We start from the raw sequence: 26,794 nt of genomic DNA, 5'->3' as shown, positions 1-26,794 counted from the left end.
GAAATTAAGTACAAATGAACTCGAATACTGCATTAAAATACACAAGATAAAAATTACTTCAAAACTTTTAAACACTACAGCAGAAACACAACACTATAAAACAACTATACACCAGTAAAAATTAATTTAAAAAAAAAAACCTTTTGAACACGTTACTATTACTTCATCCTTAGAGAAATAATTTAAAGACAAAAGGAACTAGAAAGAAATCGTAAACTTCTTTCAGTGTATTTACTGTTCACAGTAATACTGGTATTATAATTTAAAAGTAATGTGTGCTATAGAATAAACCGAGAAAGCGAAGTACAAAATTCTGAAATGTTAAATCTGAAATGAAACTATCAATATCAACTCAGTTTATTTTCAATATATTTCATAGCTCTATCCAATGAACAAGTCTAGAAGCAATGAATACACACAGCACTTAGTTCTGGGTTTCTAAGTACTAAGCCCCACAGAAAGAACTGATCTTTAGATGAATGAATGATTCCATGACTAAAAGTAAAGTCTGGGTCATCATCTGTGCAGAAAGCAAAAAAAGTGCTCAAAGATGATGGGGCTATATTGAAAGGATGCAAGAAATAGCTTGAAATGGTTGTGCTGGCCAAATCTAATGGGGAATAGAATATTCACATGGCACCAAAGTAACACCCAGAAGCTTACTAGTTAAATTATAAAAGGAAAAATAAACTTTTATTTTTGAGGATCCAGTGATCACAACTGGATAGCTGTGTAGGTAGCCATCTTTCCCGTTCAGTAGGTAGTCAATACTAAGTAGAATAACCAGGTGTTACACAGCTTCCAATGTGATACAACATACACAATATTACTTTTGAGGTATTCTTGCCAAAACACATTTAACCTCAGCCTAATCAAACATACAAACTTAATTCCAGTATTCTACGACACTATACTATTTTAATACAGTGGGGTAAGGACTTATATCATCAGGAAACAACCAGTTAAATTCTGAATGTGAAAATACTCTACAACACAGATATCTTGGGCTCTTAAAAAAAATCACTGTCATGGGGAATTTTAAAAAGATGAAGAGGCTGCTCAAGATTAAAGAGACATAACAAGCAAATCAGTTCAGTTTGGGGGGAAAAATATATGTCTCATTTTAGAGACAGTTGAGAAAAACTGAATATGGACTGAACATCAGATTATATCAAAGAATTACTAATCATATAACCACAGTTAGGTATGAAGACTGTCCTTTTTCTTGAGAAATGCATGTGATCTACAATTCCACAACTTACTTTCAAATAGACAGGGTAAAATGTTATGTAATACACATGTGAACATGCACACACACACACATACACACATGAAAAGAGGGAAGGGGAAGGTGCCTTTGTGTGTAATTATAACAACTGGAGAGATCAATCTAGGTAGAGGAATATGGTATTCATCACATTGCTTTTTTATATCTTGTGTAAATTTTACCTTTTTTGTAATAAAAAGCTGAGGGAGGGGGAAATAAGGTAGGATACTATAAATCAGAAATTTTCAAACTATGGTCCATGGAAACTTCCAGAGTGTCTACAAAGAAAAATCCATTTTCAGAAAAATAATATGTTGCCTGCCCTTTTCATTGTGTTGATATTTGCAGGGATGGTGCAAAAGCAATGCTGGGTAAAGCTGTTGATATCTTAGCATGAATCAAGGTAGGGGCTCTCAACTGTATGTAAGTAGTTATATTCTTCAGTGCCAGTTATAAAATAAAATGCCAGTTTCAAACTAACATACATTGTAAAGCAACTACACCCCCCAAAAAAATAAACAATCAAAATAAAATGCCACTGTCACATAAGAAAAAAGCCCTTGATGAATTAGGTAAAATTACGGATTTAAATTGTAACCCTTAAGTGCACTAATGATCTATGTAAGAAAAATCAGTGTACCGAAAACACTTCTGTTGCATACAAAGTGTGGTTGTATCAAAGAAAAAACACTATTTACTGCTCAAGTTTCAAGTTGAACTAGCTACTTTTTTTCTGAACACCATTCTTTATTTGAAAGACCGACAAACTGCTTACATAGACCTGGGTGTTAGGCAGACATTTTCTCAAAAATGAACAAAGTAGGCCTGTCACTGCCAGTCGTTTTCCCTGAAGTGTTTTCTGCCAATGAAAAAAATTTCAACTTTTAAGCAAAAACTAAAATTATGGAGAACTTTTATCTACTATTTTGAACTTGACAGCTTCAGTTTGACAATGATATTTTTGATACTGTATAATACAGTGTGTCATCATATGAAAGCTGGGATAAACCAGTGTAATCAGTATTTTCCAAAAGACCAGTGTATGACATTATAAAACACTCATGTGTAAAAGATTCATTCAAAAGCAGGACAGAACAATAGATTTTAATGTAACAGTATGAAAAGGTCACTGGCAAGGTTTTAGATTCCAAGCTTCAATTAATCTTTACGTAACTCCTGCTTGTTGCATTTTGATGTTGTATCAAAGCAGAATGTCCATGATTACCTGAAAAAGCTATTTAAAATACTGTTAGGCTAGAATGTCTTCATACTTTTCAATTAAAACAATACAATAAAAAGTACTGAATGTAGAGGATATGAGAATCTAGCTGTCTCTTAAAAGATGTTTATTGATGTACAATTGATTTACAATGCTGTGTTATTTTCTGTGGTACAACAAAGTGACTCAGTTATACATATATATTCTTTCTCATATTCTTTTCCATTATGGTTTATCACAGGATACTGAATATAGTTCCCTGGGCTAAGCAGTAGAACCTTGCTGTTTATCCATCCTAAATAGACTAGTTTGCATCTGCTAATCCCAAAGAATCAGAGATCAAACTGCCAACATCTGTTAGATCTTAGAAAAAGCAAGGGAATTCCAGAAAAACATCTACTTCTGCCTCATTGACTATGCTAAAGCCTTTGTGTGAATAACAACAAACTGTGGAAAATCCTTAAAAGAGATAGGAATAACACACCCCCTACCTGCCTCCTGAGAAGCCTGTATGCAGGTCAAGAAGCAACAGTTAGAACTGGACATGGAACAACAGACTGGTTCCAAATTGGGAAAGGAGTACGTCAAGGCTGTATACTGTCACCGTGCTTATTTAACTTACAATACTGAGTACATCATGCAAAATGCCAGGCTTGTTGAGCCACAAACTGGCATCAAGATTGCTGGGAGAAATAGCAACAATTTCAGACATACAATGACACAACTCTAATCACAGAAAGCGAAGAGCAACTAAAGAGCCTCTTGATGAAGGTGAAAGAAAGTGAAAAGGCTGGCTTAAAACTCAACATTCAAAAAATGAAGATCATGACACCCAGTCCCACCACTTCATGGCAAATAGATGGGGAAACAATGGAAACAGAGACAGACTTTATTTTCTTGGGGTCCAAAATTACTGCATATGGTGGCTGTAGCCATGAAATTAAAAGATGCTTGCTCCTTGAAAGAAAAGCTGTGACAAACCTAGCCAGCCTATTAAAAAGCAGAGACATTACTTTGCCAATAAAGGTCCAAATAATCCAAGCTATGTTTTTTGCACTGTCAATGTATGGATGTAAGAGCTGGACCATAAAGAAGACTGAGTGGCAAAAATTGATGCTTCCGAATTTCAGTGCTGGAGAAGATTCTTAAGAGTCCCTTGGACAGCAAAGAGATCAAACCAATCAATATTAACAGAAATCAACCCTGAATATTCACTGGAAGTATTCAGCCACCTGATGCAAACAGCCAACTCATTAGACTGAGGGCAGGATGAGAAGGGGGTGAAAGAAAACAGATGGTTGAATGGCATCACCAATTCAATGGACGTGAGTTGAGCAAACTTCAGGAGATAGTGAACGACAGGGAATCCTAGCATGCATGGAGTCATTAAAAAGTCAGACACAACTTAGTGACTGAACAACAACAATCCTGAAGAATCTAGCTGTCTTTTATTAAGCCAAACTTTATAAAAAGATTTGCAAAAAATGTAAAACACTGCTACTCATCTCACTTCTTGTTTTAAGAAAATAATTCTCACTAAAATGCTACATTAATAATGGATCATTATTATTATTTTAAGTGAATTGTAAGTATCTTTGATATACATTTTCATTTTTAACTTGGTAAATACTGGTAAATAGTAACATATATAATCAAAATAGTTTTGGGATTCTCAGTAAAATTTTTAAGACTGTAAAGTAATCCTGAGATCAAAAAATGGGGTAACTTTCACACTAGAAATCAAAACATGCCATACACAATTTTAGAAATCAAACTCTCACCTAAGAATTAAGGACCACAGTCATTACACCAAACTACCATAGGCCCTGACTCCAGAGCAAGTTAGCTCCATTGAAATTAGCATTAAGAACTTTTTTTTTCCCCTGCTGGGAGGTGGGTACATGGGGGTACAAAAGTATAACACAATCACTCTGAAAAGATTCCTAACTGGCTCTTCAGAGGTAAAAGAATTAAAAATAAAATGAGGCCAGATAATATAGACACGCTCATTTTCTAGTTGCTTAAAAGTAGTTCAATCTACAATAACAAAACTACAATAACATTATATAAGCTATTTAAGTAAAGGAATTTTTAAATACAAAGGTCAAGTCAAGCAAATTATTCTCAATACCTATGCAGGACCATATTTAAAAGACTTGTAAAATGCCTAAGAATGAACTTACCCTTAACACTATATACAAAAATCAACTCAAAATGAATCAGTGACCTAAATGTAAAAGTTGAAACTATAAAACTTAGAAGAAAACACAGGTGAAAAGGTAGACATCCTATTTCACAATGATTTTAAATGTAACACCAAAAGTGTGGGTAACAAAAGAAAAAAAAAGATAAATTGGACTTCACTGATATTAAAGCACACTATCAAGACAACTCACAGTATAGGAACATTTATGTGCAAATTATATATCTAATGAGGCATTAATATATAAAGAGTTCCTATAACTCAACAAAAAAACCAAACAACTTAATTAAAAATTGGGCACTAAATAGACATTTCTCTAAAAAGGTGTACAAACGTCCAGTAAGTACATGAAAAGATGCTCAACATCATTAATTAGTAAAATTTAAATCAAACCACAATGAGATAAAATTTCCAACACATTAGGATAGCTGTTATCGGAAAACTCAGACAATAACATGCTGGTGAGGATGTGGGAGAACTGGAAACCTTACGCACTACTAAGAATATAAGAATGGTACAGTCAAGGTGGACAAGTCTGGCAGTAAAACAGACGTGGGCGTCTCTTGTGGCTCAGTGGTGAAGAATCTGCCTGCCAATGCCAGGAGGCACAAATTCAACACCTGGTCCATGAAGATCCCACATGCTGCAGGACAACTACTTGTGGTCCAGGTGCCACAACTGCTGAGCCCACGTGGCACAGCTACCGAAGCCTCAACACTCTAGAGCACGTGCTCCACAAGGAAAGCCGCTTCAGTGAGAAACGTGTGCACTGCAACTAGGTAGCAGCCCCTGCTTGCCACCACTGAAGCTCACACAGCAAGAAAGGACCCAGCACAGTCCGATAAATATTAAAAAAAAAAAGACACACACCTACCATATGTCCTAAAAATTCCACTCCTAAATATCCAAATCAATTGAAAGCAGAGACTCAAAAACAGCCAAAAAGTGAGAACCACCCAAGCGTCCTTCTACAGATGAGTAAATAAACAAAACGTGGTATATACATACACTGTAATATTATGCAGCCATAGAAAACAAACAACATCCTGATATATGATACATCCCTACAATAGGGATGGAACACCTTGACAACAACGCTTAGTGAAATAAGCCAGACACAAATAGACAAACATTGTGTGACTCCACTTACATGAGCTACCTAGAATAGGGAAACAAGAAAAATATTACTTACCAGGGGTTGGGCAGGTCAAGGTGGAGTTGTCATTTAATGAAGCTATTTGTTAGTGGTTAATGTCACTGAATTGTATACTTGCATATAATAAAAGAGCATGTTATGTATGTTTTACCACACTTCAAAACATGGTAACAATGCTTTTACAAAATGACTTCCATATAGCCTTCGAAAGACAAAATTATATTGCCATGATGTTTGTTGGTTATTTTTAAATTAAAAAATTAAGAGTTAAGCCCTCCAACAACAAAAATACAAATCACTGATAGGGCTTTACTTACCCGTTTGGGGCCACTAAAAATCTTTCTGGTATTTTCCTTTGATTTATCTCCTTGTTTATTTGGAGGTTTCTTCACACTTTCAGGCACACCAGGCAAGTCCTCTGTAAAATCCAAGTTTTCTGAAATGGTAATCAAAACTAGCTAGCTTTCTATTATTTCAAATTATCTACCAGACAACTAATGAATATTTTGGGGAGAAAGAAGCACACTGTGGGGAGGAAAAGATAAAATAAAAACAACACAAAGCTGACAAAATACTCCAATGATATTATTCTCACTCTCCCATACTCACTCCCTGCTTGCACCCTCCTACTCTAGAAGAAAATCAGAAACTTAGTTGCAGTGTATGTGCTCCAGTTTTATCAGCAAAATCAATTCTTTTCCAGAATAATTTGTTCTTCAACGTTCATATAACTGCTCGTTATCTATCAACATTAAAACTAGCAGTCTAGTTTAAAATACACACGTGCACACACCAACAGGTGATATGTACCTGTAACATTTTTCTAGAATTAAAGTACACTGAATCATGTTGGCCTTCAAGGAATGCCTGTTTAACATCTACAGAAGCCACATTTAAAAAAAAAAAAAAAAGATACAGCTATCCTTGGCAAAAGATACAGAATAACCTAGTACAATGTAGTTCAATGGTCTGTGGCATTCTCACAAAAATCAACCAAAGAATTATATTAGTTTCCAAATGGTTGTATTTTTTCCCTAGCCTAAACAAAAAAAAGAGGGGGAAAAAAAGGGGAGACTTTTCTCTATCCTAACTTTTAAAACTGTCTGCTGTTTCAAACACTGTATAAAGACTTAGATTCCAACTAATCAATCAAATGGTCTCTAATTTTTAAACGTTATTTGCTATCAACTTGACGTTTCTGAAAGGGAGTCTAATGATTCAGGATAACTTGCTATCAAGGTTAGCACAGAAACTAACTAAGTAGGTTGTAGCAGGACAGGAGTTCAGGTTTCAGTATTCAGTTACTAATCACCCTCCTGAGAAAGCAACTGTAAAGCTGTCTGCCCAGTCGTAGCTCAAGTGACTGGCAAAGATGCGGCAGACTTCATTTCTTCAGAAGGGATTCAAGACAACATGGGATGAATTCTGAAAATAGTCTTATTTTTTCTAGTGGGGAATAAGGCAGGCTGCTAGGGGGTACTCCTGTATAATTCTAGTTTTGAAAATAACAATGATTCTAATCTAGCAAAATTATTTTTAGGCCAACTGAAGCAAAATGGTAAGTAGTCTCAAGTATGACATACTCTATGAGAGACACGATACATAGAAACACTATGATAGCTCTAATTCACCATGATTCTTGTTCTATGACCCTAAAAGGACAAAAGCTTTAACAAGAAAACCAATATAAAAAAATGTATTTGGTTAAATACAAATAAATATAAGCCCCTGTATCGCAGAGGCTTTCATATACTCTTCCTCAACAGTCAATTCACATCATAATGTTCTTGTCAAGTAATGACTTACTCATAGCAAGGCTAAGCTATTTCTTTTATCTTTCCATGGAAACTATCAACTCCTCAAGTCATTACGAGTCCTACTATCTTAAGGGACAAATTAATTTCACTGATAAGAATGCAAAACCATTTAGTTAGCATCTTTCAATTTTATTAAGTCAACTTATGAGAGTGATCCTTAAGATTAAGATTTAATCTTAACTTTATAAATTCAAGGTATTTCCCTCATTTCAACCATCTAGTATCAATACAATTCTATATGACCAAAGTCTATCCTTCTGTCTCCACTGGGTTTAGTTTTTCCAAGCTAAAACATCAAGATGTTTGGTATCTCTGGGTACACACAAATATACACAATTTTAAAATTCTCAAGTGCCAATGGCAGAATTAAAATACAAATATGAAAAGACTCCTCAATTTACAAATTGGTTCCTTACAAGGTGGGACTTTATTTCCATTTAAAATGCTGTATCTTTAGATAAGGTAACCTTTGGCACTAAATAGGTATTTCTGTTGAAATTAAATGTAGTAACAAGTTACAAGCTATCAAGGAGAAAACTAAGTAACTATTATTTAAGCCTGAAAAACACATTTAGTTTTTTAAGTCTTACCTGCATTATTAGAACTAGACTGACTGTCCTGGGAATTATCATTGCTTTCTGGAGGAGGCTGCAAGGAGGGTGATGGAGCTGTTTTAGTTCTTTTTTTGCTTGTCTTTCTTTCCACCTGACAGTCATCATCTTCATCATCTTCACTTTCACTGAGATCATCAAAGCCAAAATACTTAATTTTGTAGTTAGAACTCCCAGAACCTCCCTCATCACCTCCTGTCTCATCATGATCTTCAAACCCAAAAAATTCAAGTTTAACATCCTTTTTAGATTTAGTATTACTAGGTCGAAATCTAGTAGTGGTCTTAGATGTTGCAATATCTGCTTTTTTTCTTAGCCGGCCAGCTTCTCCCAAATCTGCAGGAGTTGAAGCAGTGAACTCATCCATGCTGCGTTCCATAGTATCCTGTATGGTAACATTACAAACTGACAAGCAAGATGGATGTAAAACAGTATAATCTCTAGTCCGTCCAACCGTCCCTCTAAAACTGGTCCCACAACTTACACTGCCTTTCTTTGCCTGATTCAGGCCATCTTTACTTGATTCACTGTTTGCTTTGGCTAAGGCCTGACTGGTGCCGTCCATCAGCTTATCAAAATTCGACGCTCCTTGTGCGGATTTTGCTTTATTGGCCCTACAGTACGTCCTACAGTTGCTTGGCCTAAGAACACTTTGCATCATGTCTTCCTCAATGGCTTCATTTAGATTTTCCAATCGATTTTTTAAATCCTCATCCTTCATCTCCAATAGAGGATCACTATCCAGATTTAAAATACAATCTTCGGATCTGCTGTCTTCAAAATCATTATCCCATTCATATAAACCAGTTCTTACAGATCCCTTGATTGATGATGTTTCTGATGGCGATTCTGACCTTTTCCCAAGTTGGGAATTCCAAGTATCATTTTCCTTGATTTCATCAGCTTTGTATCCAGAAGCCACTATAGTTTCTGCATTGTGTTTCTTAGTACTGTCTTCAGCATTTTTGTAAATATGGTGACTATTCTTTTCATGTTCTTCACTAAAGTTCTCCACTTTATCTATAAAAATGAAAAATAGGTCAAAGGATAAAAATATGAGTGGTATCAATGTAAAAGTTAATAAAAGGGACATTTGGTTAATTAATAGAAGTCATTTAATTTTGAAATAATTACAATAATTTTAAATTATGGAAAAAATAAATGTTTATGTATCTGACAATTTATTCTTCTACCTTTTCAGTATATAGCTCTCATGTCTTCTACTGACCTCTCCCTAGGCATCCAAGTCCCTTTAAAATTGTCACCCTCAATTTAAGAGATTTCAGCAGTGTTAAACAACAGGATCAATTCAGAATGACATACACATAGTCAAACCTTCTCAGAGGTACAATAGATTTTTCAAACAAAAATGCTTAAACTAAAAATTATTTAGAACCTAAACAATGTAACTTGGACTGCAAGGAGATCCAACCAGTCCATCCTAAAGGAGACCAGTCCAGGGTGTTCACTGGAAGGACTGATGCTGAGGCTGAAACTCCAATACTTTGGCCACCTCATGCAAAGAGCTGACTCACTGGAAAAGACCCTGATCTGGGAGAGATTAGGGGGGCAGGAGAAGGGGATGACAGAGGATGAGATAGCTGGATGCAACCACTGACTTGATGCACATGAGTTTGGGTGAACTCTGGGAGTTGCTGATGGACAGGGAGGCCTGGCACCCTGCAATTCATGGGGTCGCAAGAGTCTGACAGGACTGAGCCAATGAAATGAAACAATGTAATACAATTAATGAAGACAATCTGGCAGTGCCTATTTCTCCTGAGTAGAGTTGCCCATATGGCATGTCAGTTCTGTCTAGAAACCTGTTCCAGATTCAGGTTTCTGTAGTCAACTCTGCTTTTCATTCCTTCTTCTGATCATGAAAGCCACATAATTTCAACGCTTTTTTTAAACAGTGCCTCTGATGCCTAAGTTTTATGGCTACAGTGGTTATTTATCCATATCCTGCTGCACGCTCAGTCGCTTCAGTCATATCTGACTCGTACCCTATGGACTGTAGCCTGTCAGGCTCCTCTGTCCATGGGATTATTCAGGCAAGAATACTGCAGCAGACTGCCATGCAATCTTTCAGGGGAATCATCCCGACCCAGAGATCGAATCCAGGGCCTCCTGCGTCTTTGCACCACAGGCAGATTCTTAACCACTGAGCCACCAGGGAAGCCCTTATTTATCCATATCAGCCAGTGGTAAATCACGAATTGCCTATTCATTTTATAGCTGGAGAATCCATTTTTGTTGTCTTTAATTTTGACATTAGAAATATTTTTTTAATCTTTCTAAATAAGAGATGGAAATGTGATTCAAATCGGGATTATAATTAATTCTTCAAGTACTTGATGGTAGAAAAACCCAGGTTCAATATTTATGATAAAATAATAGTTACAAAGAACCTACAAAAAAACCTACATTTATCAAAGTCCTTTACAAAGCTCAATTAACAAACCATCAAATACAAGCAAAGGGATGCTTCACATGAGTTCACTATACAATTACAAATCTCAATTAACAAATCATCAAATGCAAGCAAAGGGATGCTTTACATGAATCCACTATACAATTTTTAATGCTACCCAATGGTTGTAAATGTAATTTATATTTACTTACTTTTAGAAGGCATCTAATTTACAGGTATACATGCTTTATTCTTAGATATTTCCCAGGCAAAGGCAAGGAACTATAGTTTTCATAATCTCAGAAGTATCATATCACTAAGCATAAAATACTGAAAAGCTAACAATTAATAGCTGACTCTGACATCTGATACATTTTTAAAAGGGGCTGAAACAAAGCCAAGTTTAAAACCAAACCTTAAGAAATGATACCACTGCTTTTATAACAAGTGGAAAGAATACCAGTAGCTGAATCTGGAGACTTGTGTAGGGCTCAGAGAAGACCCTTAACTTAGGGAGTTTTCCTGAGGGTTTCAATTTCTTCCTCTGTTCAAAAGGGAAGCAACTGACCCATACTACTTTAGAGCATTATTAATGGAATTATTTGCTAACAAATGCCTATGGCAATGCTTTGTATGCTTAGCTACAAAGATGTGTATAATATGTCATCAAATATCATACCACACCATTTTTATAGCTACACAGCATTGTCTTAATGTTAAAATTTATTTAAGCTATTTCTAATTGTTTTATGTAAAAACATCCTTTTGACAAAAAAGTTTTACGATAACAATAAACTTTATTATTCACGTTTTTAAAAATTACTACTTCAAGTTTTACCTACCACTCCCATTTCCCCTAAAATCAGAGTATTCTCATGGGCTGCCTTTCACATGTAAATCTAACTCTGTTGTGAGCATCCCTTGATATATTCAAGTGCAAAGAGTAATAAAGAGCTCTACAGAATGAAGTACTGTCACTAAAAGTTATGTCACTAGCACATATAATTTATTCATGTATTCAATTACATAGCGTAATCTTACAGATGAATTATAAGAGTATATTATATAATTTTTAAATTTATGAAATACATTACATAGATAAAAGCTAAGTAAATCAACAGAGTTCTGCCCAAGAAAAGCTATCTAAGTTTTCTACAACAGTATTCTAATATATAAACTGAATACTTTCTACAGTCCTTCACCATTTAGGTCTTCAACAAATATTCTCAACTATACCTTCAGGAGAGAGAGCAAGGCTATCCTGTCCTAAAATGCAAAAGAGCAATTACTTTCAACTATCCTTCCTCCCCAAACGGACCCCAGCTTCACTGTCACATAAATTAAAGTTATATCTCAAAACATCAAGGCAGGGAGAAAGGAAGTGAAAATTGGGTTGTTTTTCTCTTTTCTTTCTTTTACAATGGCTTGTACTGAGACAATTTTAGGGCTTCTGTAACATTTCTATTTGGAAATCTTCCTTATTTCCAGTTCTTAGATGGCTAAACTGTTTTCCATATGCCAAGAGGTTCACTCACACCACCTCAGCAAGAAAGCATACTCATCTATCTTTGCTCAAATGTCCAACCCAGTACGCACCCTCAACTCTTTTTTTTTAACAGAGAAGGTAAGTATTAACTGTTTTAAGCTAAACCACCTATGTAAACAGAAATGCATTTCTAACAAAGACAACAGTTCAGGAATTAAATGGGTAAGTGCCAGCTCTGCCACTTACTGACTAAAATGACCTCTGGCAAGTCACCCTAAGAAGTGGGGACAATTTCTTCATCTGAAAAAATGAGCTAATAAAAATCTGTCTCATGGACAATTTGAACAGATAAAAGAAGATAACGTAACTAAGGATACTTGCAGGTTAAAGAGCACCAAACAAATGCAAACTATTTTAACAACTCTGCCAAAATATAGAGTATATTTTTAATAACCTTTTAGTGAGACATTTCTTAATGGAATTTAACCTGTACGTTCATCAATATTTCCTTACGACCCTGTGTCTATCAGCTTCAAGCAAGGAATCCAAAATTACATTTTAAAGCCTACTGTTCTTCCTTAACCTAGAGGGTGAAGACTGGATTATGGAGAAAGTTTTCAGAAGAAGACTTAGCCTAGCACCATCTTCAAAGATACTTAATAAATGCCTTTTAATGTCACGAGATTTTAGCATCTACCCAGTCTTTTATATATTAGGTAGCATATGAGGGAGGGAATTTAGCACAGTAAAGACTACATGGAATTTGGAATCTGAGAAACATGGTATTGAACTACACACCTAAGACAGTAATTAGATGTGTAAAAATTTGGCAACTCTTCTTTCCTCTCTAACCTTCATTCTGGTTATCTAAAAGACAGTAAGCAACCTTACACAGAAGTTTAATTAAATGTCTACTATTTCCTTAAGATTCTTAATTTTGAAAGGAAATAGAGGATTCCTTTTAAAATAAGAACACATCAGTACTTACAATAATGTGAGTATACATAGTTTTATAAAGGAAAATACTCAGGTGAGATAATTTAAGGCTTCCATGAATGAAGTGAATGCTGAAACACTTAAAAGTGGGAAGGGAGATCTGATTAGAGATTTATGAATGATCTCATGGTTTCCGCATATCTCATAAAACTGAAAAAAAAAGTCTGTGCACAGTTTTCAGGGAGAGTATCTATAATTTTAACAAGTTTTCACACACTCCAAAATATATTTTTTAACTGATAAAGGACAAGGGAAGGAGCAAAATATCTGTGGGAAATCAGTATATGTTAATTGCAGAACTTCATATCTTTATGGGAAAGATTATTCAATAACATGTTCTGAAACATTTATCTTCAACCATAAAGCAAAAGAAATTTCACCAAAATAAAATGTCCATTAAAAAACCACTAATGTGCTCGCTTCGGTAGCACATACACTAAAATTCGAAAGATATAGAGATTGGCATGGCCTCTGCACAAGGATGACATGTAAATTTGTGAAGTGCCCCACATTTTTACATTTCTCCAAAGAAGATGCACCACTATCAAACACATGAAAAGATGCTCCAAATCACTGATTATAAGAGAAATGCAAATCAAAACCACAATGATCAGAATGGACATCATCAAAAAATCTACAAAGAATATATGCTGGAGAAGGTGTGGAGAAAAGGGCACTCTCTTGCACTGTAGGTGGGAATATAAATTGATACAGCCACTATGGATAACAGTATGCTGCTGCTGCTGCTAAGTCGCTTCAGTCGTGTCTGACTCTGTGCGATCCCATGGACAGCAGCCCACCAGGCTCCCCCGTCCCAGGTATTCTCCAGGCAAGAACACTGGAGTGGGTTGCCATTTCCTTCTCCAATGCATGAAAGGGAAAAGTGAAAGTGAAGTCGCTCAGTCGTGTCTGACTCTTCGCGACCCCAAGGGCTGCAGCCCACCAGGCTCCTCCATCCATGGGAGTTTCCAGCCAGGAGTACTGGAGTGCATTGCCATTGCCTTCTCCAGGAGAACAGTATGGACGTTCCTTGAAAACTATGGAGAAGGAAATGGCAACCCACTCCAGTACTCCTGCCTGGAAAATCCCATGGCTGGAGGAGCCTGGTAGGCTCCATGGGGTCACAAAGTCAGACATGACTGAGTGACTTCACTTTCCTTTACCATGTATGCTAGAGCAGCTGGGCCTCTCACCTGCACAGGTAACAGATATAAAGCATATGTTTTCTGTTTAATATTATCTTGGACTAGCCGTTCACAAACTTCCTTAGGAATCATGGTTCCCTAGTCAAGAATTTGCTTGCTGCAACTTCAATCACAATGGCCTCAGGCTTAATAATCTTATCCTTTTAAAAAAAAACAAATAGTTATCTCTTTACCTGCTATCACTAGCATTATCATTCATAAAAATTTAAAAAAAAAAGAAAAAGAAAACTACCATATGATGCAGCAATCCCACTACTGGGCATATACTCTGAGAATACCATAACTCAGAAGATACATAGCTCCTACAGTCAGTCATAAAGAGTAAGGTCAGAAAGAGAAAAATATCATCATTAATGCACATATATGCAATCTAGAAAACCGGCAGAAATAGAGGGCGAAAATGGTAGGAACTGCCAGGCAGAAAGAGACAGACCCAGAGAATGGACTTGTAGAGGGCTGGACAAACTCAGAGAGCAGCACTAACCTATACTATCTGTACAGCAGATCCCTAGGGTGAAGCTGCTACAGAGCACAGGGAACTCAGTGCTCTGTGATGACCTAGAGGGGCGACACATGGGGGTGGCTGGGAGGCTCAAGAGGGAGAGGATGTATGTATACCAACTGCTGATTCACTCGGTTGTACAGCAGAAACTAACACAACATTGTAAGGCAATTATACTCCAATTAAAACCATTAAAAAAAAAAAAAAAACTATTTAGGGAATTTCCTCCCAGTCCAGGATCCTGTATGCTGCAGTGTCTCTCCCACCCCCGCCCCCGCCCCCGCCATCACAGAAAAAGAAAAGATGAAAAACTACAATGTTTTTTAAGAGAACTATCCAGACCAGTGGGGCAGGGGAATTACAATGCCTACAACTCAACAATAAGATATCGAATAAAATAAAAAACAAAAAAATGATCAAGCAATTTGTCAGTCCCTTGATTTAAAAAAAGAATATTCAATAAACATAGAAAATATATTAAAAGACATTTAATTCATTAGTTAGTTATTAGGAAGATGCAAATTAAAACTATAATGAGATGCTACTGCACAACCACCAAGAGTTAAAATTCACAATGCCAAGTATTGTGGAGAAAGTAAAGCAACTTCAACTGGCCATAGCAAAACCGGGAACCACCACTTTGGCATTACCTACAAAGCTAAACTTAACAGTTATCCTCAGTTGAATTCAGTTCAGTTGCTCAGTCCTGTCCGACTCTTTGCGACCCATGGACTGAAGTAGACCAGACTTCTTCCCTGTCCATCACCAAATCCCAAAGTTTATTCAAACTCATGTCCATTAAGTCAGTGATGCCATCCAACCATCTCATCCTCTGTTGTCCCCTCCTCCTCCTGCCTTCAATCTTTCCCAGCATCAGGGTCTTTTCAAATGAGTCAGTTCTTCGCATCAGGTGGCCAAAGAACTGGAGTTTGAGCTCCAGCATCAGTCCGTTCCAATGACAACCCAGGACTGATCTCCTTTAGGATGGACTGGTTGAATCTCCTTGCAGTCCAAGGGACTCTCAGGAGTCTTCTCCAACACCACAGTTCAAAAGCATCGATTCTTCGGTGCTCAGCTTTCTTTATGGTCCAACTCTCACATGCAAACATGACTACCGGGAAAACCATAGCCTTGACCAGACGAAACTTTGTTGGCAAAGTAATGCATCTGCTTTTTAATATGCTATCTAGGTTGGTCATAATTTTTCTTCCAAGGAGCAAGCAATCTTTTAATTTCATGGCTGCAGTCACCATCTGCAGTGATTTTGGAGCCCCCAAAAAATAAAGTCTGACACTGTTTCCCCATCTATCTGCCATGAAGTGATGGGACCAGATGCCATGATCTTAGCTTTCTGAATGTGGAGCTTTAAGCCAACTTTTTTACTCTTCTCTTTCACTTTCATCAAGAGGCTCTTTAGTTCTTCTTCACTTTCTGCCATAAGGGTTGGTGTCATCTGTGTATCTGAGGTTATTGATATTTCTCCCGCAATCTTGATTCCAGCTTTTGCTTCATCCAGTCCAGCGTTTCTCATGATGTACTCTGCATAGAAGTTAAATAAGCAGGGTGACATTATACACCCTTGATCTACTCCTTTTCCTATCTGGAACCAGTCTGTTGTTCCATGCCCAGTTCTAACTGTTGCTTCTTGACCTGCATAGATTCCTCAGGTGGTCTGGTATTCCCATCTCTTTCAGAATTTTCCACAGTTTGTTGTGATCCACACAGTCAAAGGCTTTGGCATAATCAATAAAGCAGAAGTAGATGTTTTTCTGGAACTCTCTTGCTTTTTTGATGATCCAACGGATGCTGGCAATTTGATCTCTGGTTCCTCTGCCTTTTCTAAAACCAGCTTGAACATCTAGAAGTTCACAGTTCAAGGACTGTTGAAGCCTGGCTTGGAGAATTTTGAGCAATACTTTATTAGCGTGTGAGATGAGTGCAATTGTGCGGTAGTTTGAGCATTCTTTGGCATTGCCTTTCTTTAGGATTAGAGTGAAAACTGACCTCTTCCAGTCCTGGGGCCACTGATGAGTTTTCCAATTTTGCTGGCATGAGTGCAGCACTTTCACAGCATCATCTTTTAAGATTTGAAATAGCTCGATTGGAATTCCATCACTTCCACTAGCTTTGTTCATAGTGATGCTTCCTAAGGCCCACTTGACTTCACATTCCAGGATGTCTGGCTCTAGGTGAGTGATCACACCATCATGATTATCTGGGTCGTGAAGATCTTTTTTGTATAGTTCTTCTGTGTATTCTTGCCACCTCTTCTTAATATCTTCTGCTTCTGTTAGGTCGATACCATTTCTGTCCTTTATTGAGCCCATCTTTGCATGAAATGTTCCCTTGGTATCTCTAATTTTCTTGAAGAGATCTCTAGTCTTTCCCACTCTATTATTTTCCTCTATTTCTTTGCACTGATCACTGAGGAAGGCTTTCTTATCTCTCCTTGCTATTCTTTGGATCTCTGCATTCAAATGGGTATATCTTTCCTTCTCTCCTTTGCTTTCACTTCTCTTCTTTTCACAGCTATTTATAAGGCCACCTCAGACAACCATTTTGCTTTTTTGCATTTCTTTTTCTTGGAGATGGTCTTGATCCCAATCTCCTGTACAGTGTCACGAACCTCTGTTCATAGTTCATCAGGCACTCTATCAGACCTAATCCCTTGAATCTATTTCTCACTTCCACTGTATAATCATAAGGGATTTGATTGAGGTCATACCTGAATGGTCTAGTGGTTTTCCCTACTTTCTTCAATTTAAGTCTGAATTTGGCAATAAGGAGTTCATGATCTGAGCCACAGTCAGCTCCCAGTCTTGTTTTTGCTGACTCTACAGAGCTTCTCCATCTTTGGCTGCAAAGAATATAATCAATCTATCTGATTTCCGTGTTGACCATCTGGTCATGTCCATGTGTAGAGTCTTCTCTTGTGTTGCTGGAAGAGGGTGTTTGCTATGACCAGTGTGTTCTCTTGGCAAAACTCTATTAGGCTTTGTCCTGCTTCATTCTGTACTCCAAGGCCAAATTTGCCTGTTACTCCAGGTGTTTCCCGACTTCATACTTTTGCACTCCAGTCCCCTATAACGAAAAGGACATCTTTTTTGGGTGTTAGTTTTAGAAGGTCTTGTAGGTCTTCACAGAACTGTTCAACTTCAGCTTCTTCAACATTACTGGTCGAGGAATACACTTGGCTTACTGTGACACTGAATGGTTTGGCTTGGAAACAGAGATCATTCTGTCATTTTTGCGATTGCATCCAAGTACTGCATTTTGGACTCATGTTGACTATGATGGCTACTCCACTTCTTCTAAGGGATTCTTGTCAATAGTAGTAGATATAACGGTCATCTGAAATAAACTCATTCATTCCAGTCCATTTTAGTTCATTGATTCCTAAAATGTCGACGTTCACTCTTGCCATCTCCTGTTTGACCACTTCCAATTTGCCACCTAACATTCCAGGTTCCTATGCAATATTGCTCTTTACAGCACTGGACCTTGCTTCCATCACCAGTCACATCCGCAACTGAATGCTGTTTTTGCTTTGGCTCCATCTCTTCATTCTGGAGTTATTTCTCCACTGATCTCCAGTAGCATATTGGGCACCTACTGACTTGAGGAGTTCGTCTTTCAGTGTCCTATCTTTCTGCCTTTTCATACTGTTCATGGGGTTCTGAAGACAAGAATACCGAAGTGGTTTGCCATTGCTTTCTCCAGTGGACCACATTTTGTCAGGTGTCCTGTTATCCTATGACCCAGCAATTCCATTTCAAAGTACTTATCTAACAGAAATATATGTATACATGCACTAAACAGCTTATTAAACTTAACCATATGAAACTTCCACTTTTAAATCAAGTATTAGCAATTCCACATGGTTCAACATAATAGAAGTACACTTAAAACATCATTCCAAAACCAGGAAATATAAATATACATTAACAGTACAATCAACAGAGTGACGAAGAAGGCAATGGCACCCCACTCCAGTACTCTTGCCTGGAAAATCCCATGGACGGAGGAGCCTGGAAGGCTGCAGTCCATGGGGTCGCTGAGGGTCAGACACAGCTGAGCGACTTCACTTTCACTTTTCACTTTCCTGCACTGGAGAAGGAAATGGCAACCCACTCCAGTGTTCTTGCCTGGAGAATCCAAGGGACGGGGTAGCCTGGTGGGCTGCTATCTATGGGGTCGCACAGGGTCAGACACAACTGAAGTGACTTAGCATCTTAGCAAAAGAGTGATCTATTAATACAAAGAAATACTGCAGAGCAATAAAAATAATTAAAACTACATTTCTGTAGGAGTGTATTACTTAGAACAATAATTACAGAGAACAATTTGGCAATACTTTTTAAAATTAAAAATGTACATGTGAGAAATAAACTGACTCTGAAGCAGTTTTATTTACTCTACAAAAAACTTTCCATGAGTATGAATAACATAAGTAACAAGGAAACTCACTATAACATTGTTTCCTGATTGCATACAGCCACATATGTGAATACTATGTAGCTGATAAAAATAATGAGGCAAGTCTGTATCATGTACAGGTAAGGCCGATCTTCGGAAAAAAGGATGAATGAAGGGTAAGGGGGAAGTCTTCCATACCTCTTGAATTTTACACTGTCTACAGTCTATTCAAAAGTGTTAAAAGTAAAAATTAACAAAAGCACATATTAATTACCTTAAACTGTAACAATGATATTACAGTTATCTTTTTTGGAGTGCCAAGATGTTAAAGAATTATATTTATGTATGAAATTCAGTGTCAATTTGCTTCAAAATAATCCACTGGTGACAGGGAGTAGGTGGTGATAAAAATGAAGACTAGCTATGAACTTATGTTACTGAAGCTGGATACACACACATACATCTATCTACATGTATTAACTGCATGCTAGTCTCTATACAAACAGCATATATACTACATTCACCCTTAGAAGAAAGTGAAGATATCTCCTTTTACTCTTTACCAAATCCAGCATTATACAGATGAAGAAAAGGCAGCCCAGAAAGGCCAATGACAACAAAGTTGCCAAATGAACCAATGACCAACTGACCTCCCAAAAAGAACCATACCAAATTCTAATGTATTACACTACCTCTACTGGTGGCTGCTGAAAACTTAAATACTAGATAAACCATCTTAACCCATATTAATAGAAGTCTAGATGAGATGAAGCTAAAAATCTAACATGCTGGACAGACTGTAATGAGTATCACACGATATGCAGATACCTAAATTTAAACAAAACCTTTGACTTCTAAGGAGACTGTACAGATCAGAGAGAAGTGGCTTTGGAGACCATAACCCATGAAATGCAGTTGAGGTAACCAGAAAAGTTTAACCTGGGGGCAGGGGAGAGGTGTGTCACTGTTACATGGGAAACTGCCTTTCAATATCAGCATGGCTGTCATGCAAAGAGGGAACAAACTTATTAAATCTATAGACAACATTCAATTCACAGAAACTATAAGGACTGATAAGCAAGAGCATTAAAGATTAACTAGAGCTGTCCAAAGAAGGGGATGCCTAGGGAGGAGAGTGTACTCTATTGTCAGAAATACTTAATAAAATGGGACTTGTTCGAAACAACTCACTTCTGCCCTGCAAAAAACTGTTAAGGGAAAGCAAAAACAAATCACAGACTCAGAAAGTATCTGCAATAAATGTCTGATACAATACTTGTATCGGAAATAAAGAACTCTTAAAGTTCAATGAGAAAATAAGCAATTCAATTAAAAATGAGCAAAGAAATGTGAGGGTACATCAAAGAAACTATACTGATACCAAAATAAGCATGGAAAATGCTCCTCATCAATCATTAACGAAATAAAAAAGGCTTATTTCCTTAATATAGTGGTGTAGTAAGAATTCTTATGTATCAGTAAGTCAATCAATGTTCCAGCAGAAAAAGCAGGTATAGACACAAAGTTCAATAGAAAAAGAAGTAGAATGAATTAATAACTTATGAAAAGATACTCAATTTCATTTACAATTAAAAATCAAGAGTAAACATTATATATTAATTATATCTCAATAAAGCTGGAAAAAGGAAGTAAAACAAAGCTGAACTATATTTATACTTACTAAGCCCTCAGTATGTGCCTGATACTGTCCCAAATACTTTCCATCCATTAATTCATTTGATCTCATAGCAACCATCTGATGTAGGTACTATTACAAGTTCACAAGCCTTTATCCACAATTGCAACATCCAAAAAACTCTGAAAACACAGTTTTCTGATAATGCCTTTTGAAGCAAAACCTGACCTCATCTAAGTAAGGCTATTGATAGTATTTTCTTTTTCTGAATAAAACTTGTCTTTGAATAGAGTGCTGCCGAGCACCTGATGGGGGTTCATATAAAAAAAACATACTTTGTAATCCCAAACTAACCCCAATTCCAAGACAGATCTGGCCTCGAATGTTTCAGAGAAGGAAATGTGAACCTGTCTCCCATTCTGCACATGAGGGACAATAGATTTCAGCTGCTAGACAGTTAACAGCGACACAGTTATTAAGTGCTGTTTACTGTCTAAAAAATAAAGCCATTTTTTAAAGAAAACAAAAACACTGGAAACCACCCAAAGTCTGACATCTACAAGGAACTGGCTAAGAAATTACAAAAATATACGTAGGGGGAATTGACATACCATGAATGCAACAGTATTTTTAAATAAAAAAGAGGAGGCCTGAAAGAAAACTTCCATATATTGTCAGAGATTTATTCCCGATACATATTAAGTGAAAAAGCAAGGTATTAAACAGCAAGTCATCATTTTGTAGATCTAATACACACACAAATCTGTAACTGCTTGAACTTCTTGCAGATACACAGCATATGTCAGAAAGGGTAACAAAAGTAATTTTGAATGGTCAATCACTCCAAGAACAACTGGCACAACTGGAAAAAGGAGGTGGGGAAGCTTTTAACCACTATAATTTTGTACCATGTGCAGATAATTTTATTTACATTAAAAAAAAAAACTGCACATATTCTAAAGTAGAAAAAATTAAACCCCCAAAATAAAGAAGACATTTTTTTTTTATCTTTCAGCTAGACAAACTCCAAAGTTCAACAGAAAGATGCTAGGGGAAAAAAGTCAGTGTCAGGGGGAGACACTGCAATATCAGCTGAATATTTAAATATTTATGCTCTTTCAATTCCACTTCTAGAAACATCTTCTACCACTATATGTGAGAACATGATGTTCAAACATGAAAGTAGAATGATGTCCCATATAACATTTGTTAATAACAAATGACCACAAAACAGCCAAACTATTCCTAGGAGACTTAAGTATGGTATATCCATATAATAGAAAACCATGAAGAAAACGTAGATTTTATAAACACTGACGTGTATATCTTAATGATTTTTCTGTACACACATACATACACAGTATACACCACACTGTCATTTATGTGTTTGTATTTTTAGAGATATATCGATTTACATGCTGTGCATATTAAAGATTATTAAAATATATATAAGAAAGTGTCAACAGCATGCTTCTATGAATGGAAACTTATTTTTCACTGTCAACAAAGGTGTGTGGCTATTTATAAGGGGCACCTAAGAAGTCACAGGAAAAATATGGCACATCTTCCTCAGTGGATCAGTTTTACTCAAAGATTTGGAAGGTAAAAAGTACTGGAAAAAAATGCTAAGTATTTCAAGTGGTGATTTCAATTATATTTTATAATTTTTTCATTATTTATAAAACATACCTATCAAACACAAAGTCTATATGTAATGTTAAAGATAAAACAACTCCAAAAGAACCATTCAGCTGGTTCCACTGCACAGAATAGTCCAACTCAATTCTCATTCCCTATCAACAGCTGCCTACAGAGAACTGTATGGCCCCCTGCCATTGCCCACCCACACGCCAAGAAGCTTGTTTGTTCCCATGGCCTCCTGCTCAAGCTGCCTATCTCTGCCCACCCTTGCCAGAGATCAGGGAACACATTCACAAACCCAAGTCAAGCCTCAACCAATGAGCCACACAGAAAATGAACTCTTTCAACTATATACACAGACTCCTGGAGTTACAGAGAGGTATTCCAGAACACATAAAGGCACAATTAGACTTTAGGGACACTCATTTCTAAACCCCACCTTCCTCATGTGCACGTGTGCTCAGTCACTTCAGTCGTGTTCAACTCAGACCCCAGGGACTGCAGCCCACCAGCTGCTCTGTCCATTGGATTCTCCAAGCAAGAACACAGGAGTGGGTTGCCATTTCCTCCTCCAGGGGATCTTCCCAATCCAAGGATCTTCCCAATCCAGGGATCAAACCAGTGTCTCCTATGGCTCCCACACTGGCAGGTAGATTCTTTACCACTGAGCCACCAGGGAAGCCCAAGTTTTAGGGACATTCATTTCTAAATCCCCATCTTTCTCATATACTGTGGTCCAAAAACTGATGTACCAATCCACCTGGGATTAATAATTATTCTCCCACATTACAAATAATGGCATATCACTCACTTCTTCCTAATCTTACTATGAACATTGCTCCTACTCTGGCATGACAGTAAAGAAATAATATGATACATTATTGGCATCCATGCTTAATAAGTTACTCTAATGTCCTGAAAACAAATCCATTGCATGTCAGGTGATTCTAATCATTTATTGCTTTCCAAATAGAAACTACTATAGCAAAACTCTTTCCAATCTTATTTTTTATTAATATAGTACCTCCATATTTACATGTATTAAAAAATAGGAACAGATTGATGTTAGAGCTTTTTCTTAATTCAAGCAATAATATTTATCCATATATACATGAACTAATTGAAAACAGCTTTCAGTTCAGTTCAGTTCAGTTGCTCAGTCACGTCCGACTCTTTGCGACCCCATGAATCGCAGCACGCCAGGCCTCCCTGTCCATCACCATCTCCCGGAGTTCACTCAGACTCACGTCCATCGAGTCAGTGATGCCATCCAACCATCTCATCCTCTGTCGTCCCCTTCTCTGCCCTCAATCCCTCCCAGCATCAGAGTCTTTTCCAATGAGTTAACTCTTCACATGAGGTGGCCAAAGTACTGGAGCTTCAGCTTTAGCATCATTCCTTCCAAAGAAATCCCAGGGCTGATCTCCTTCAGAATGGACTGGTTGGATCTCCTTGCAGTCCAAGGGACTCTCAAGAGTCTTCTCCAACACCACAGTTCAAAAGCATCAATTCTTCGGCACTCAGCTTTCTTCACAGTCCAACCCTCACATCCATTCGTGACCACAGGAAAAACCATAGCCTTGACTAGACAGACCTTTGTTAGCAAAGTAATGTCTCTGCTTTTGAAAATGCTATCTAGGTTGGTCATAACTTTCCTTCCAAGGAGTAAGCATCTTTTAATTTCACGGCTGCAATCACCATCTGCAGTGATTTTGGAGCCCCCAAAAATAAAGTCTAACACTGTTTCCATTGTTTCCCCATCTATTTCCCATGAAGTCATGGGACCAGATGCCATGATCTTCGTTTTCTGAATGTTGAGCTTTAAGCCAACTTTTTCACTCTCCACTTTCACTTGCATCAAGAGGCTCTTTAGTTCCTCTTCACTTTCTGCCATAAGGGTGTTGTCATCTGCATATCTGAGGTGATTGATATTTCTCCCGGCAATCTTGATTCCAGCTTGTGCTTCATCCAGCCCAGCGTTTCTCATGATGTACTCTGCATAGAAGTTAAATAAGCAGGGTGGCAGTATACAGCCTTGACGTACTCCTTTCCCTATTTGGAACCAGTCTGTTGTTCCATGTCCAGTTCTAACTGTTGTTTCCTGACCTGCATACAGGTTTCTCAAGAGGCAGGTCAGGTGGTCTGGTATTCCCATCTCTTTAAGAATTTTCCACAGTTTATTGTGATCCACACAGTCAAAGGCTTTGGCATAGGTGATAAAGCAGAAATGGATGTTTTTCTGGAACTCTCTTGCTTTTTCCATGATCCAGCAGATGTTGGCAATTTGATCTCTGGTTCCTCTGCCTTTTCTAAAACCAGCTTGAACATCTGGAAGTTCATGGTTCATGTATCGCTGAAGCCTGGCTTGGAGAATTTTGAGCATTACTTTACTAGCATGTGAGATGAGTGCAATTGTGCGGTAGTTTGAGCATTCTTTGGCATTGCCTTTTTTTGGGATTGCAATGAAAACTGACCTTTTCCAGTCCTGTGGCCACTGCTGAGTTTTCCAAATTTGCTGGCATATTAAGTGCAGCACTTTCACAGCATCATCATCTTTCAGGAGCTGAAATAGCTCAACCGGAATTCCATCACCTCCACTAGCTTTGTTCGTAGTGACGCTTCCTAAGACCCACTTGACTTCACATTCCAGGATGTCTGGCTCTAGGTGAGTGATCACACCATCGTGATTATCTGGGTCGTGAAGATCTTTTTTGTACAGTTTTTCTGTGTATTCCTACCACCTCTTCTTAATATCTTCTGCTTCTGTTACGTCCAGACCATTTCTGTCCTTTATCGAGCCCATCTTTGCATGAAATGTTCCCTTGGTATCTCTCATTTTCTTGAAGAGATCTCTAGTCTATGCCCATGGGGCCACCCAAGACGGGCGGGTGTTAGTGGAGAGGTCTGACAGAATGTGGTCCACTGGAGAAGGGAATGGCAAACCACTTCAGTATTCTTGCCTTGAGAACCCCATGAACAGTATGAACAGTATGAAAACAGCTTTACCCATATCATTAAGAGGTACATTTCCAATAAACTTTGCCTTTAAAATGCAGTTGACTAATTATATGCTAATAATTAATCAATTTAACACTAATTTGATCAATTATACACTAATAATTGTGGTGATAACAATCAAGAAGAATTTTCAAATACTTTGAACATTAGAATCACAAAAATTTTTTAAAGTTTACATTTAAACTTATATATGGGGCTTCCCAAGCGGCACTAGTGATAAAGAATCCACTTGCCGACGCAGGAGACGTAAGGGATGCAGTTCCTTCCCTAGGTGAAGATCTCCTGGAGGGGGGTACAGCAACCCACTTCAGTATTCTTGCCTGGAGAATCCCACAGACAAAGGAACCTGGTTGGCTACAGTCCACAAAGAGTCAGACACAACTGAAGTGACTTAGCACACAAACTTATACACAAAAAAAGTATGTATTTTGTACTACAAAATTATGAAGAAATGACCATTAACAGATATGTTCATTAGGGTAAAATCCTAAAGGGGAAGTGGGATAGAAAAAAACAAAGCCTCAGGGCCAGAAGACTGATCAGTGGATGCCAGGGTTGGAGGTGGAAGAGGAACCCACCACAGAAGAGCTTCAATGCAGCTAACCCAGATTAGGCTTTCCCTAAAGTTCCTCACACACCTTTGTAATTAGCCATTCTAAAAATAAATCTCCTGTTAAGAGCCTAACTGGGGCATGCCATGTTTCCAGTTGGGACCCTGACGGATAAATCAAAATGCAAACTTACCATCTACCTCCTCCTGTACTGTAACACTCAAAACATACCCATACTTCTTCCCCATCTTGTATTCAACAATCCACTGCCCCCCACCACCCCACAGCTTTTAAGTTCAGAGTATCCAAGCCTCAGTGATTAGCACATTCACATACACCTGGGGCTCATGCCCTCTACCATTTCCTTGCCCTAACTGAAATAAGTGAAGTGAAGCCGCTCAGTTGTGTCCGACTCTTTGTGACCCCATGGACTATAGCCTACCTGGCTCCTCTGTCTATGGAATTTTCCAGGCAAGAGTACTGGAGTGGGTTGCCATTTCCTTCTCCAGGGGCTCTTCCCAACCCAGGGATCAAACCCGGGTCTCCGGCATTGCAGGCAGACACTTTACCATCTCAGCCACCAGGGAAGCCCTAACTGAAACATGACTAAGAATGCCACTTCTCATGCAGCCCCTTCCAGCATCTCAGAGAAGGATG

General features: G+C 37.7%; 1 protein-coding gene and 1 non-coding gene across 3 annotated transcripts in view; one reads left to right on the top strand and one right to left on the bottom strand.

Moving 5' to 3' along the window:
* The window catches only part of WAPL (WAPL cohesin release factor), a 73,457-nt gene that overhangs the window by 40,534 nt on the left and 6,129 nt on the right, over positions 1 to 26,794 (bottom strand). The window contains exons 2-3 of one of the 2 annotated variants that reach the window (XM_068981788.1): positions 8,253 to 9,293; positions 6,163 to 6,281 (exon numbers count right to left, since the gene is read on the bottom strand). In XM_068981788.1, coding sequence (XP_068837889.1) covers positions 6,163 to 6,281; positions 8,253 to 9,293 — 1,160 coding nt within the window. The remainder of the gene's footprint in view (positions 1 to 6,162; positions 6,282 to 8,252; positions 9,294 to 26,794) is intronic. The other variant, XM_068981789.1, reaches the window with a different exon arrangement.
* On the top strand, positions 13,581 to 13,684 carry LOC138088053 (U6 spliceosomal RNA). Its single transcript, XR_011145645.1, has one exon. It is a non-coding gene; the product is annotated as a U6 spliceosomal RNA (small nuclear RNA).

The sequence above is a fragment of the Capricornis sumatraensis genome, chromosome 10 (genome assembly GCF_032405125.1).
Source record: "Capricornis sumatraensis isolate serow.1 chromosome 10, serow.2, whole genome shotgun sequence".
In the NCBI taxonomy this organism is placed as follows: domain Eukaryota; kingdom Metazoa; phylum Chordata; class Mammalia; order Artiodactyla; family Bovidae; genus Capricornis; species Capricornis sumatraensis.
Note: the sequence above shows the minus strand (reverse complement) of the source record. Positions and strands in the feature narration are given on the sequence as shown.